General features: G+C 56.5%; 5 protein-coding genes across 5 annotated transcripts; 2 read left to right on the top strand and 3 right to left on the bottom strand.

The window, feature by feature from the left end:
• Positions 1 to 593: 593 nt before the first annotated feature.
• K437DRAFT_59062 (uncharacterized protein) lies at positions 594 to 1261 on the bottom strand. Its single transcript, XM_013384515.1, has 2 exons — positions 1153 to 1261; positions 594 to 1016 (listed from the first exon to the last, which is right to left on the bottom strand). Exon 2 carries the CDS (start codon positions 988 to 990, stop codon positions 721 to 723), a length of 270 nt encoding a protein of 89 aa, XP_013239969.1. The 5' UTR covers positions 991 to 1016; positions 1153 to 1261; the 3' UTR covers positions 594 to 720.
• K437DRAFT_59061 (uncharacterized protein) lies at positions 1262 to 2180 on the bottom strand. The gene has a single exon (XM_013384514.1). It carries the CDS (start codon positions 1961 to 1963, stop codon positions 1397 to 1399), a length of 567 nt encoding a protein of 188 aa, XP_013239968.1. The 5' UTR covers positions 1964 to 2180; the 3' UTR covers positions 1262 to 1396.
• Positions 2181 to 3692: 1512 nt separating this feature from the next.
• On the top strand, positions 3693 to 4953 carry K437DRAFT_260204 (glycoside hydrolase family 25 protein). Its single transcript, XM_013384513.1, has 5 exons — positions 3693 to 3906; positions 3973 to 4035; positions 4125 to 4417; positions 4522 to 4689; positions 4766 to 4953. The coding sequence occupies exons 2-5, from the start codon at positions 3978 to 3980 to the stop codon at positions 4826 to 4828; spliced, it is 582 nt and encodes a 193-aa protein (XP_013239967.1). The 5' UTR covers positions 3693 to 3906; positions 3973 to 3977; the 3' UTR covers positions 4829 to 4953.
• A 454-nt stretch (positions 4954 to 5407) lies between these two features.
• On the top strand, positions 5408 to 8994 carry K437DRAFT_260203 (putative ARG6-n-acetyl-gamma-glutamyl-phosphate reductase). Its single transcript, XM_013384512.1, has 5 exons — positions 5408 to 5966; positions 6030 to 6196; positions 6267 to 7966; positions 8151 to 8782; positions 8855 to 8994. The coding sequence occupies exons 1-5, from the start codon at positions 5706 to 5708 to the stop codon at positions 8906 to 8908; spliced, it is 2814 nt and encodes a 937-aa protein (XP_013239966.1). The 5' UTR covers positions 5408 to 5705; the 3' UTR covers positions 8909 to 8994.
• A 9-nt stretch (positions 8995 to 9003) lies between these two features.
• Positions 9004 to 11454, bottom strand: K437DRAFT_59004 (uncharacterized protein). Its single transcript, XM_013384511.1, has 2 exons — positions 11081 to 11454; positions 9004 to 11004 (listed from the first exon to the last, which is right to left on the bottom strand). The coding sequence occupies exons 1-2, from the start codon at positions 11325 to 11327 to the stop codon at positions 9155 to 9157; spliced, it is 2097 nt and encodes a 698-aa protein (XP_013239965.1). The 5' UTR covers positions 11328 to 11454; the 3' UTR covers positions 9004 to 9154.
• Between the last annotated feature and the right edge of the window lie 1824 nt (positions 11455 to 13278).

Raw genomic sequence — 13278 nt, 5'->3', positions numbered from 1 at the left:
ACGGCCCCTTGCTCACACTCCATGCACCCCAGTCGCTTCATCCGGATTGAAAAGTAGCGCTAGGTTGCTGGCGAAGCGCGCGCGATATGTTGACGGAACCTGGGGAAAGGCGCATAAGACATGCTTGATTTTTCCGGCAAAGGAAGGCATGATGTGAATTTCATTGCTCGCTGCTTCAAGGATCAGCGCATACTTGACGTTGATGGTCTACACGGGAAGGACGATCAGCTTCGAACCAGCGGAGTAGAATGGGGAGATGGAAGGAGATAAGGGTGTTCCAGAGGGCGAAGGGGATTCTGTCGCTGATGGGTACGTAGATGGCAAGGAGGCAGCAATGGCTGATCAGATCTTCCGTACGCAGTCAGAGTTGTCGATGAGAACGTCGACGAACGTGGCCACGCTCTTCAAGAGACCGAGTTGGGCCTTGTTGCAATCTACCCTATCAAGATTGGGGAGTGCCATATAGCCATGCCTTTGTTGGTGGTCGCAAGTACGGATGCTTCTGCGAGCTTATCGACTGAAGCGGGACCTTCTGATCAACGGATGGTAGCACCTATGTCACCGTGGCTCTTGTGTGGGCAAGCAGGTCGTGACCTCCAGAGAACAGAATACTGGAAGCGAAGGGATCAGGCACGAATCACCTCCTGGACAGAGACTGCAATAAATCCTTTGAGGGCTAGATACATCGGGGAAATGCGATGAGATGCGTGTGACTATTATTTATGTAATGCGAGAAGGGTGTCGCACAATCAGGTGTGTTGCCCATGTCAAACAATGGTGCTGATTGATGGAAGCTGACCCCGTTCTGTGTTTGCTACACTTTCCCCTCCGGCTGAACACTTCGACGGTCGCTCCTGTCGACGACTGATGGTCTGCCGATAACAGCATCCGCATGTATTTCGATGCCGAATTCAGTACAGAGGTGGTGCGAAAAACGGACTCTGCGGAGCTGGAGTCGACGATGGCTGTGATCGGGCAACCCTGGGTCATGCAGGGGAGGAGGACGACGTCTGCATCTGGCGGCAGATGATGAGCAACGATGTGAGCGCGACGGTGAAGGGGATGAGAAGCGCTAAGATCGTATGGCGCCCGCCTGCCAGGGTTTTTTGCGCTTCCTTTTGTCATTGGCCTTGTTGCTCGTAGCTAACGTACCTGTGGCTGTACATGCAGGACGTTCTGCCCATCCGTCATAGAGAGGGTGCTAACGGCCGTTCAGGAGGAGTTTTCGCAGCGCTGAGGCTAAGTCGTCGACCGGGACCGGGAGAAGGGCCGCTTACTCGTGTGGAGTTCCGAGTGTGCAGCAATAGGCAGTAGGTTGCGGAAGCTCGTCGCTGACGGCGTTGAATGCACATGAACCGGCCGGAGATCTATTTACCATCTGCGGGTATGTGGTGACTTATGGAGTGGGAATGGGGTCAAGGGCAGCGTGAAGATGCGAGAGTCGAGCACTCGCGCCATCCGCGAGCAGGATTCGATAACTTGCGATGCGGGGCCACATTTGAGCTGTCGGTGAGAGATGGGGACATGTAATAGCAGCTTGCTCTACCCTGTTTCGGCGAACAGAATTGGGTCCAACAGCCACGCATGACGCGCATGACTCGCATGACGGTGTTACGTTGAGCGTTGATATCCGAGGAACGTTGAAGCTTAAAGCCGGATGAAGCGATAAAACGTGGCTTGAAGCTTGCTGTAGCCCTCCTGCATCATGAACCTTGAGAAGCGACATGGGCGCGTGAGAGGATGACGCAGCTCGAGAGAGGGTTCGCCACTGTAGACAAAGGGGAGGCCAGGGTGATGTGAGTACATGGAGGAGGAAGGACGCATTTCGCATGGCCGGCAGTATTCTGGCAGTCTGGACTCTGGACCCTCGGTGCTCGCGGTTCCGGGCCAAGTCACAGCCCAACAAGTCAAACTGCTCGGGCTTTCCGACACCACTAGCGCATTTTGGCTCAGTGTAGCGCATGCGCCCGCCTGTTGGCCATCGGCGACGGGCCAGACGGGATACTGAGGAGATGCCCTTTGCTTCAAGCGTTCCTGTCGATCGCTCACTCGCCCGCACTACGAGAGCGTCGTGTACATTTATGTGCAAGTCAATGCTGCCACCTCCTGCCTTGTACCACTAAGCATTGTTACTGTGTATACATACGCTCATTTCGGCTTCGGCCTTGGGGGAAGTGCAGGTGCAATCGCTGCTTTTGTTGCCATTAGCAGTGTGCACATATGTACATACGGTACATACATATGAGTATTTACATATGATATCATAATTTCGCTCGAATGACGAAGGGTTGGGCCTTGTTGAATGTTGTGCAGTGTGAACATGGAGTGATCGAACGTGATCGTTCCGAGTGTTGAACATACCCAATAATGCAAGAAATCAGTGTAATGATACCCTTTTTATTACGAAGTCGAACAACGTATAAACGCCCTAAAATCATTTCTCGAAAAGGGTTGATGGATTCATAATAGGACTTATTGATGGAGTTGCCTCATGGTCCTTTCCACCTGCCACGGACACGCTAGGGAGAACGGAAAAGGCCAATGTGCCATGTGGATTGGGGGCAGCCAAGGTCCGCCGCCGGGGGATTGCGGTGGGCTACCCTGGACCACTCTGATGGAACTGCGCGTGCTCTGGCGTGCTGCTGCCTCCATGCTCGAGCTGGCTACATGGTGCACCCTCCTTATAACGAGAAACTCGCATACTGAACTTCATTTTTAAAGACCATGCAGCCATTGTGAAGCGACCCGGAGCGACAGCAGCGGCCTAAGCCGCTTCTGGCACACATTCAGGCAGGTCCAGCTGCTGGTTTCTTCGGCATTTGGGCCCTAGTAGCCTGTACTTCGGGGGTTCTAACCTACTCGTCGCGACAATGTGCTTTCAAGATTGCACGCCACATGGTACAATAATGGGCAAGCTGCAGCGTAGTATTTGTTGTGGTGGACGACCTGTTGGTGTGTTTTATAGTCTGTATATTCACGACTTCACTGTCGGCTGTCCGTACATGCCTAGCTTGCCCAGTCGCCTGCTGCTCTGGGCCCTCAGATTTCTGACAACGGTATTCAGCGGTCGATCCCTTTCTACCGTCACATCAAGACCTTGGCACAGTGAAACCGAGCACGTGGGGTACGCGACCGAGCAGTAAAGAGTGGCCCACGGCCACCCCACACGCTTGTTGCATGCGACAATGAAAACACATAATGCATGATGCAAGAGGGTCAATAACCAGGGAGATCCAACACCCAGCAGCCTAAGCGAGGATCCATCTCAAGGAGGAAAGGGATGCAATCAATCACTTGGCTTTGCGAGGGAGTAGCTTTGAAGTTGGACGCTCCTTCTTGCGGCGAGGGTTCCGAGTCTTGGAGGTTTGCAGCAGTTGGCCGGCGGCCGTTGCACCTCGGGGACCCAAAATATGCGGTACATGCAACAGCATCCATAGCATTGTACTTTGTAGAAAGCGCTTTTTACATTTGTGGTTCGACACCTAGTCATCACGGCCACCCAGAAGATATATAATAGCCGCACGTTCGAAGTCCTGAGAGTCCCTCTGGCTGCACCCCATCCACTCCATCCTCCATCCTCATCACCATCTTCATACCCGCACCCATCCCATCACAGCAACTCCCCTTGCAGCAACTCTCCCCTCGCAGCAACTCTTCCATCACAGCAAATCAGCATCATCATGCAGCTCAAGCTCATCGCCGTTCTATCCGCCTTGGCCACCCTTGTCGCCGCTGCCCCAGCCGGAGACAACGAGCTCACCAAGCGGGACAACGTACCTGGGTTGTGAGGGCACTGTACCCGCTGGGCCAGCTGTTTAGAATGTCTTGTCGCACGGTGCATTGGCTGATTGCGTCGTGCCTTGCCTTTCTCGGGTCACAGCGACATCTCGCACTACCAGGGAACAGGTGTGTGCTGAGCCTCATCCGTGGCGAATGGTGGCCCAGCTGATTGCTTTGCTTTCTTTGCGATAGTGAACATGAAGACACAGAAGGCCAAAGGCGCTCAATTCGTCATCATAAAGGCGACCGAAGGCAGTGCGCACCAGTAAGGGGGGTTCGAAAATCATTAGCTACTATTCTGAATGCAATTCTTTCGCCTCTTACCGCTCTTCATATGACCACAGCTAGCTCCAAGGACTCTTCCTTCAGCCCCAATTACGGAGGTGCCACCAGCGCCGGCCTGATTCGTGGCGGCTACCACTTTGCGCACCCGGATAGTTCCAGCGGCGCCGCGCAAGCCAACTTCTTCCTCAAGAACGGAGGTGGCTGGACCAACGATGGCATCACGCTCCCTGGTATGGTTGACATGGAGTACAACCCCAACGGTGCCACATGCTACGGTCTCAGCCATTCCGCTATGGTCTCATGGATCAAGGACTTTGGCGACACTTACAAGGCCCACACTGGCCGCCACCCTGTGAGTGACCGAACAATCAGCCGATTCGTGTCTTCCGATACACCTTGGCTGGTGATGTTCATTCCTCATCCACTCTTTATACTGTTCTTCCCTGTCGCGTGCAGATGATCTACACTACTCTCGACTGGTGGACCCAGTGCACGGGCAACTCGGCCGCGTTCGGCGATTACCCGCTGGTGCAGGCACACTACAGCTCGTCCATCGGCACGCCGCCAGCGTCCTGGTCGTACGCCTCATTCTGGCAATTCTCCGACTCGCAGAATCCTTACCCTGTGAGTCGCCTTCCGCGACGCCTTCCTAATCTCCTCTCCGCGCTGACATCACATCGCTTGACTCTCACTACACTAGGGCGACCAGGACAGGTGGCAAGGAACCCTCGCCAACCTCAAGAAGTTTGCGAAGGGCGGATAAGCGTTCGATACACGCGCGTGCCTCTTCCTTACGAACAAGAAAGAAGAATCCTGACGGTACCGTACTTTCACCTCCCTATAAAGTGAATTTAAACAATGGTATTTTACAGAAGACTTCGACTGGGCCACTGCTGATGCCTGTTCGACGGGTTGACAATTCCGACTGTTGTGCCCACTTGAGAATTGAGGGCCACTGTAGGCGCAAAGAGAGTGCTTCGAATGTTTGACGGTGGCGAGATATGACCCGTCTTAGAAACCGATGCGCTCGCGCAGACTTGGCCGTTGGCTGCATGGTGATATACGCTGTACCATCTCCAGTGCGGTCATCGGGAAAAGCGAAGCGCAGCTTGCGATGATTAGAATTGGCTTTGACGGTCACGTGATGTGCATATCGGTTCCTGCGTCGTGTCTGCTCTTGAATGAAGCGACTGAAAGGGTCACGTGACGTTGCATTCAGCCCTGCCGCGGCAATTGGCCCCACCATTGGCACATCCACCAGCGTCTCCCCTTTCCCCCCCTTGGCGGGACTATGGTATGTACACGTGTACGGTGCTCAGACTTGCATGAACCTAGCCATTATCTCTGCCTGCCGTTGTATTGGGCATTTGAACCTCTCCCCATTGGTCTACTCGCACCGCTGACGCTCGCAACCATAGGATCCATCCAGAGGGAGACCTGATCTACCTCCATTCATCCTCCATCTGCGAACATCTCCATCAACCAGCCTCGACGTATCTGTCGCACACCTGGTGCTCTGTGACCTAGTCAATGGTCAAGCTTGCTGTGCAACACAGACACTCAGACATCAGACGTATTCAAGCTCGCTCCACGAAAGCGAGCAAGCAGTAGACATGCTGATCGCGAAGTGCTCGACCAGCATGCTCGCTCGACCTTTCGCGGTGGCCCGCACAGCCGCAGCGGCCTCCTTGGCAGCTGCTGCTGCACCCTACTCCTCGACTACTTGCAGTCGCCGCCTTGAAATCACAAACATTATCAGCAACAGTGCATGGGGGAGTGCGAGGTCTGCCTCCACCGTTTCTCAGCGGCTCAGTAACAGTCGCCGCTGCCGCAGCACCGATAGCGCCCAGCAGCAGCGAAGGAGCCTCACCACTGTCGTTCGGGAAGATGCCAGTGATCGAGTCCGTGTACGAACAAGTGCCGTGAGCTGAAGCTGAATGCTGACTCATTTCTGCTGCTTGCAGGAAACGATCACGCGCCTACTCTACTCACTGGCCTCTCGCAAAGAGGTCGAGCGCTATCTCCGGATCTTCTCCGCCGCTAACAAGTTTGCCGTCCTCAAGGTCGGCGGTGCCATTCTCACTCACCAGCTTGACGAGCTTGCGCTCTCGCTCAGCTTCCTTCACAGGGTGTGAGTCGCACGGCTTTCCGCCTGCGTGGTGGTGCAAGCGACGCTGACCTATTTGCGATTCTACTGATAGCGGCCTTTACCCGGTCGTGGTGCACGGCGCGGGGCCGCAGCTGAATGAGATCCTTGAGCGTGAAGGTGTGAACCCCGACTACATCGACGGAATTCGCATCACCGATGCGAAGACCCTCCAAGTCGCACGCAAGGTCTTCCTTGAGGAAAACATGCGCCTGGTGGAGAAGCTCGAGTCGCTCGGCTCGCGCGCGCGGCCTATCCCGCTAGGCACGTTCACCGCCGACTACCTCGACAAGGAAAAGTACGGGCTCGTGGGCAAGATCTACTCGGTCGACAAGGAACCTATCGAGTCCGCCATTCGCGCCGGTTGCCTGCCCATCCTTACAAGCTTGGCGGAGACGCCAGATGGCCAGATCCTCAACGTCAACGCCGACGTCGCCGCTTCGGAGCTGAGCAAGGTGCTTGAACCGCTGAAGATCGTCTACCTCAACGAGAAGGGAGGTCTCTTCCACGGCAAGACTAAAGAGCTGCTCGAGACGATCAACCTGGACGAAGAGTACGACGACTTGATGAAGCAAGAGTGGGTCAAGTATGGAACCAAGCTCAAGCTACGCGAGATGAAGGAGCTGCTCGACCACTTGCCGCGCTCGTCGTCCGTCGCAATTATTTCGGTGGACCAACTGCAAAAGGAGCTGTTCACAGACAGCGGCGCTGGCACGCTGATTCGCCGCGGCTACAAGCTCTACAAGCACAGTGATATTGAGGCGGCCGGCGCCGAGCGTCTGCGTTCAATTTTGAAGGAGAACGACGAAGAGGTGCGCTCGGGACGCAAGACTGTCGCACAGTTCTTCTCCGAGCTTTCCAAAACGCCGTACACGATCTACGGAGACGAGCCGGGCGACGTCGTTGCCTTTGTCGCACACCCGTCCGGACAACAGGTGCCCATTCTGACCAAGCTCGTGTCGACCAAGAATGGCGTGCTGAACAGTGTCACCGACAATGTCTGGAGTCTCATCAAGCGTGACCACAAACGACTCATCTGGACTGGCCGCGCCGACGATGAGAACCGCGCCTGGCACTACGAGCGCGCCGACGGAAGCTTTACGCGGAACGGCCGGAGCCTCTTCTACTATGGCATCCAAGACGTCGCCGAGGTCGAGCGGGTGCTTCGGGAGGTGGAGACCTCCGGGCGTATCGAAAGGGCCTACCTGCCGCTGCACGCCACGCGACCGGCATCGTCTGCGACAGGCACGCGCGGCTTGCACACGTCTGCGCGCGCATTGAGCCGCAGCTGCAGCACCCCCTTTCGTGCTGCTAGCGGGCGCCGCGGCTATGCGACGGCAGTCGAAAAGAGCGGCCCGCTCCCCGGTGAGACGACTGAGAAAAAGCGTGTCGCGTTGATTGGCGCGCGAGGCTACACAGGCCAAGCGCTCGTCTCGCTGCTCGACAAGCACCCCTACCTCTCTCTCTCGCATGTCTCGTCGCGCGAGCTCGCTGGCCGCAAGCTCGAAGGCTACAACAAGGAGGAGGTGCGCTACTCGAACATCGGTGTCGAGGACCTGCGCAAGCTCGAAGCCGGCAAGGGCGACAGCGCTCCGCCAGACGCTTACATCATGGCACTGCCCAACGGTGTCTGCAAGCCATTCGTCGACGCTGTTCTCCAAGGAAGCAAAGAGCGCGCCGGAAAGAATCGCGCCAAGGTAGTCGACCTCAGCGCAGATTATAGATTCGAGAAGGACTGGACGTACGGGTTGCCAGGTGCGTATTAGCATTGCGCAGAAACAAATACGGCGGACGGGCGAGGGCGCAACGAACGACATGTAATTCAACAAGAGCTCAGAAGAACAAGAAAGTCATCTTTAACTGTTGCACTGCACGCCTGTCTGCCGCTCAATTCTCTCAGCCACCAACCTCGCTGACTTTGTCCCTTTCAACTTCACAGAGCTCTACTCGCGACAGGCGATCCGCGACGCGACACTGATTTCGAACCCGGGCTGCTACGCGACCAACACGCAGGCGCTGATCGCGCCGCTCCTGCCATACCTTGATTTGAGCTGTCCACCGACAGTCTTTGGGGTGTCTGGCTACAGCGGCGCTGGCACCAAGGCAGCGCCGTCGGGCGGCAGCTCGGGCGGCGGAGCGTCAAAGACCGTGCCCAAGATCGCGCCCGAGGACTTGGCTGGAGGTGTGCGGCCGTACTCGCTGACGGACCACATCCACGAGCGCGAAGCGTCACGACACCTCAGCAAGCTGCTCGGCGCCGGCCACGCCGAGGACGCTCTGCAGGTCGCCTTCATCCCGGCCGTCGCGCCGTGGTTCCAGGGGATCCTGTCGACCGTTAGCGCGCCGTTGAGCAAAAAGTTGACCGCCAAGGACGTTCGTGCGCTCTTTGAGGAGTACTATGCGAAAGATGACCTCGTGCAAGTCGGCCTGCAGGTGCCAGAGGTCAAGGATATCTCGCTCACGCATGGGATCAAGATTGGCGGCTTCCAGGTGCACTCGTCCGGAAAACGCGTCGTCGCCGTCGCCGCCCTTGACAACCTGCTCAAAGGCGCTGCGACGCAGTGTCTGCAGGTACGTTGCCAATGAAACACTTGCGCAGACCAAAGTAGCTCATTATATTTCCCCTGTCCCCCTCCCCAAAAGAATTTGAACATCGCACTCGGCTACGAGGAGCTGGCGGGCATCCCTCTCGACTGATCTCTGACGGCTTTCCATGTACACGCGTCGTTACCCGCTGTACGTAGCATTGATTGTACCTCGCAAAAATTGAAGTTAGAATCGCAGTAGTGTTTGAAAATTTCTCTATGCTACAGTCGGTCCTCCTTACTACGATATAGATTGCTGCTACATTCTTGAAGATATTTGCAAAAAGGGATGCAGTGTAATGTGTTGCTGGTGCTTGCGAAGGTGAAGTTGGCGTCGGGGCGAACGTTACGAGATGGTTCAGGCGGCACGCGACCCGACGGAAGCGCCTCTTTGGCTGATTCGCTTGCCAACATCACTGCGCTGCAGTCGCGACGAGTTGCGAACGGGGAGGTGAAGTGACAATGGCACAGAGGTGTATTCGGTGTCGTGTCGGATGATCAGCGCCTCCTCCTTAATTGGAAACTCCTCGAACACGAGTGAGCACGGTACAGGATGCGACTTATCGACAATCGTGACGTTAAATTCTGCGGCATCTGCGTTGTACATCACCTCGTCGTGGTCGTTCGCATCGTCTTCGTCCTCCGAGCCAGATACGGACGACGAGCTGGACAGACCGTTCTCGTCATCGTTGTCTTCGTCATCAGAGCGCATGACCACGTCATCGTTGTCCTCCTCGGAGTCGCTCGCGTCCATCAGCTGCGGATGCCCGCGCAGGTGCGCCCGTCGACTCGACCATGGTTCGCCACTCAGTGCGCCTCGGCGGCAGTTAAAGTCGCCGATGGGTAGCGGCGGCGGCGAGGTCGCTCGGCCGCGCGGGCCTTGCAGTTGCTGCTGCTCCAGCAACGTCTTCTTGAGCGCCTCGAGCGGCGACGTCGGTGGCGGAAATTGCAGATGGCGTCCGGCAAATGAGCGCGGTACACCGGCATTCTCTCGCGCAAAAGATGTAGAGTTCCCGCCGCAGCTATTGCCGCTGCCATTCTTCAGCAGGATCGAAGGCATGCGCTTGGGGCCGAGGTTGCCACCGGAAACGCTGATAGCCGAACTAGCACGGCGATTGGGTACGCGCTCAAGTGCTGCGGTCGATTGCAATATCCGATCGAGGCCGGAATGCGGTGCAGGGCGGCGCTTTTGGACGCATACCGTCTCGGTGGGGAGTGTGCTGAGATCGAAATTGACCTCGAGATCGTCAACCCCGGCTCTGGCCTCGGCTGCCGCTGCCGCTGCATTGAGGTCGGGGAGCGCGTCGTCCACAAGGAAGGGGTCGCAGCTCGATGCCGTCCGGCGCAGGTGGACGGGTTGAAGGCGCTGGACTTTGGGACGGACGATGTGCTCTCCGCCCAGCACCGCTATTTCCGCGCCAGCTGCGGATGGAGGCACCACTTCCCCGGTCGTGTCCACCGCAGCTGCGACGCCGCCGGGGCAGCTGTTCGCCCGGCGCAAAGCGGGGCGCACAAAGTCGTAGCCCATGTTCCTGCGCGACCACCAGCGACCATGGCAGTTTGCGCGCCCGCGGGCGTCGCAAGGCGGCGGGCACAGCCGGCGCTTGTCCAGCGCGAAGTGCCCGACCGGCATCTTGAACACCAGCGGCGATGCTGCATTGCTGTTGCCGTTGCCATGCGCTGCTGGCTCAGCCCGAGACGAGTTGGCGGAGGACAAGGGTTCATCCGCTGCTACAGCCATTTTCGCCCACCCTGGAACCACAGAGCGCACAGGGAGACTAGGCATGTAGGCCAGCTCCGCCAGGGAGAGCTCGTGCGTGGTGGATGCTTCCGCCGAGTCTTCGCTCGGCTCGGTGAGCGTGAATGTGGGCAGCGGTAGCGGCAGAAGCGTCGGCGGTGGAAGCATCCATGCCGTCTGCGCTGATTGATGTTGGCCGAGCGAGCCCACTTTCACGCGGGACATGATGGTCGTCGTAAGCGGCCATCCGTGTAGCGAGGCCGTCGTGGTAAAGCTGTCCTGGCGCAAGACATCACGTAGGTGCTGCTGAGCCGCGGGGAGGCGGGCGCAATGGGGATGGCTCGGCTCGTAGTGGTGGCACGACACTGCTGGTGCCGCCGCCATTTGTCCAGATTGTCCAGCGCTCACGCTCGCCTCTGTGCCGGTATTGATCATGTTGAGCAAAGTGCTTCGCCGCGGTGGAGCGGGACCTGTGGGTCGCGCAGCTGCGCGGTCAGCAGTTTCCCTTTCATGTTCTCATTTTCTGTCAGACGGAGCAGTACCCACAAGAAGATGGCTGTTCGAGAGTTCCTTTGGATCGCAACTCGGTTTCGCTTTCCCAACTGGATCGCGGGTGTGCGTGTTGCTCACACATCGTGGATGCAACTGTCACTAATGTCGGCGAGAAGAGAGATATTGCTTCGGCTGGGATCGCAGTCGTAATGGATGCCAGCGGTGAGGGGGTGGGCATCCACGAGCGCAATGGCGCCTTTGACAATAGATGCTGCTTTGCTTTTGAAGGTTTGCTGCACATGATAACGCCCGCTTTGTTTCACTCGGCACGCCATCGAATGCAGCCCGACATCCATGCAATCTTTATAGGCATACAATGCACGACCCTCTCACTTCATTTCCTTCGTCGCTCAAGGGCAGCAGTGAGTCGAGGCTTGAACGAGGCTTGGTCGATTGAGCAGTTTGGGCGATGGCTCTTGCGGATGGGTCTAGACTCTAAGCGGAGTATCGATGTAACACATCGCCTTGCATACGCTCTGACAGCTTCTCCAAGCGAATGACCAGTTGCAAATCCCTGCTCATTTCATTGGAAAGACTCGCCGATCCCTCTGCGTGCGTGCGAAGAAGGCTATGGCTGTATGCACCCGCAAGCATTGGGTGCGAGCGAGAGTGCGGCGGCGCAAGCGCACCTGGTTGGGCGCGCAAGAGCAGGCTGGGGATGATTACAATACATTACACTGCATTCGCGAAAGCAGACTGCCCTATCCAGCATCCAGTTGACTGGACCAATCCACGAGTCTGCTCCCTCGTCCGGGTTGGGGAAATACGGCCGATGGGTGTGAGAGACCAAGCCTCTCCTCTCCGCTCTTGGTTTGTCCTAATTGGGAAGGTGCAGATGTATGTAGCATGTGTGCCTTATCAAAGTGGCGTGTGGGGCATGGAGCCGAGTCCTGGGTTGCACCGAATGATGAATCGCTTATCAGTGCAGCATCCAGTCAGCCGACTCAAAATTGTCTAGGCTGCAATCTGGATGGATGCATTCATCCCATGCACAACCATGCACTGCAGCCTGCACTCAATCTCAGGCGCTGAATGACGAAACGATCTATGTAATGACTGATACAGACTGTGGCTGGGGGTGCGGCCCTTCGATATCGCTAGGGAGCTCCACTGTATCAGGGCTGAACCTGTACTGCGCGAGGTCAGCTTGTGGCTTACTGGCGGTCTGATGGGTTATGCTACACATCTTGCGGACAGAGCAAAGATTGAACGCGCTCTACGCACACACGTGCAAAATATTACAAGTCAGCCTATGGTCTGCCTCTGTCACGTCGGAGACACTGGCTGAAGGTGTGGTTTTGTCGTGTACCGACACGGGCTACCGTCTAGACTGACGAATCTGAATCAAGAGTACAGCAGATTGGGATTTGAGCCAGGCAGAGCTCTGCGCGCCGATGCGCATACTCTAGCGTCACCGAAAAGCGGCAGGCTAGCCACGCAGGCGCAGGAGGAAGTCTGAACAAAGACGGGGAGGTATGTGGGTACAACAAACAATGTCAGTTGACCATGAGAGTGGTGAAAGTTTCCGACCCGCTTCTAGGTGAAATGATAGTGACGAAGAAGCACGTGTGACTTGGTCAGCCCCCCCAAAAAGTTGTGCTGGACGCGTTATCAATAAATAGGACAACCCTGCTACCAGTGGCTGCTTCGCAGCGGTCCATCTGAGGCTTGAACCAGGACTTCTGAGGTCTGAACTACATTACACGAGCTACGGTTGACTCCACGTATGGCGCGCTGTAACTGCGCTCTTCACCGCCCAAACCCTTGTAAGACATGCTTGCTTCATCTCTCGTTGCTCATGGATGCGCTGATTTCCATCATTCCTTAATAGGAGTGGCTTGCCATGCCGATGCCTATAGAAGTTCCCAGCAAAGTGAGTATTGACCTTAAAGCATCGAGAGCAGCGCCGCAACACAATCCCATGTACAACACCATCTGTTCCCGACGCAGGAGGCATCAGGTGTATGGAGGTTCACACAGGCGTTGACTTCAGGTTTTGGTCCTTGAAAGGCTGGCTTAAAATAGGTTGTCCACTACTTCACGGGTTGAAGTGGCGATTGGGTTCTAGTACGGGCATCTCAATCGAAGTCTTCAAGGATGTCGGGATGGCGCAATTGGGAGCGCGTGAGATTGAAGTGATTCAATGCAAAACCAGCTTGTCTGTGTTTCCTCAAGGTCCCCGGTTCGATCCC

Source organism: Tilletiaria anomala (genome assembly GCF_000711695.1).
Source record: "Tilletiaria anomala UBC 951 chromosome Unknown K437scaffold_179, whole genome shotgun sequence".
NCBI lineage: Eukaryota > Fungi > Basidiomycota > Exobasidiomycetes > Georgefischeriales > Tilletiariaceae > Tilletiaria > Tilletiaria anomala.
Note: the sequence above shows the minus strand (reverse complement) of the source record. Positions and strands in the feature narration are given on the sequence as shown.

What these genes read in the sequence shown, in the direction of transcription:
- K437DRAFT_59062 (XM_013384515.1), bottom strand. Translation starts at nt 990, where the DNA reads ATGACCCAGGGTTGCCCGATCACAGCCATCGTCGACTCCAGCTCCGCA.
- K437DRAFT_59061 (XM_013384514.1), bottom strand. Translation starts at nt 1,963, where the DNA reads ATGCGCTACACTGAGCCAAAATGCGCTAGTGGTGTCGGAAAGCCCGAG.
- K437DRAFT_260204 (XM_013384513.1), top strand. Translation starts at nt 3,978, where the DNA reads ATGAAGACACAGAAGGCCAAAGGCGCTCAATTCGTCATCATAAAGGCG. An exon ending in CATAAAGGCGACCGAAGGCA is followed by an intron (nt 4,036 to 4,124) that starts GTGCGCACCAGT and finishes ATATGACCACAG; the next exon opens with CTAGCTCCAAGGACTCTTCC. An exon ending in CCCACACTGGCCGCCACCCT is followed by an intron (nt 4,418 to 4,521) that starts GTGAGTGACCGA and finishes TGTCGCGTGCAG; the next exon opens with ATGATCTACACTACTCTCGA.
- K437DRAFT_260203 (XM_013384512.1), top strand. Translation starts at nt 5,706, where the DNA reads ATGCTCGCTCGACCTTTCGCGGTGGCCCGCACAGCCGCAGCGGCCTCC. An exon ending in GGGAAGATGCCAGTGATCGA is followed by an intron (nt 5,967 to 6,029) that starts GTCCGTGTACGA and finishes TGCTGCTTGCAG; the next exon opens with GAAACGATCACGCGCCTACT. An exon ending in CTGGACGTACGGGTTGCCAG is followed by an intron (nt 7,967 to 8,150) that starts GTGCGTATTAGC and finishes TCAACTTCACAG; the next exon opens with AGCTCTACTCGCGACAGGCG.
- K437DRAFT_59004 (XM_013384511.1), bottom strand. Translation starts at nt 11,327, where the DNA reads ATGTGCAGCAAACCTTCAAAAGCAAAGCAGCATCTATTGTCAAAGGCG. An exon ending in TCTCGAACAGCCATCTTCTT is followed by an intron (nt 11,005 to 11,080) that starts GTGGGTACTGCT and finishes CGCGACCCACAG; the next exon opens with GTCCCGCTCCACCGCGGCGA.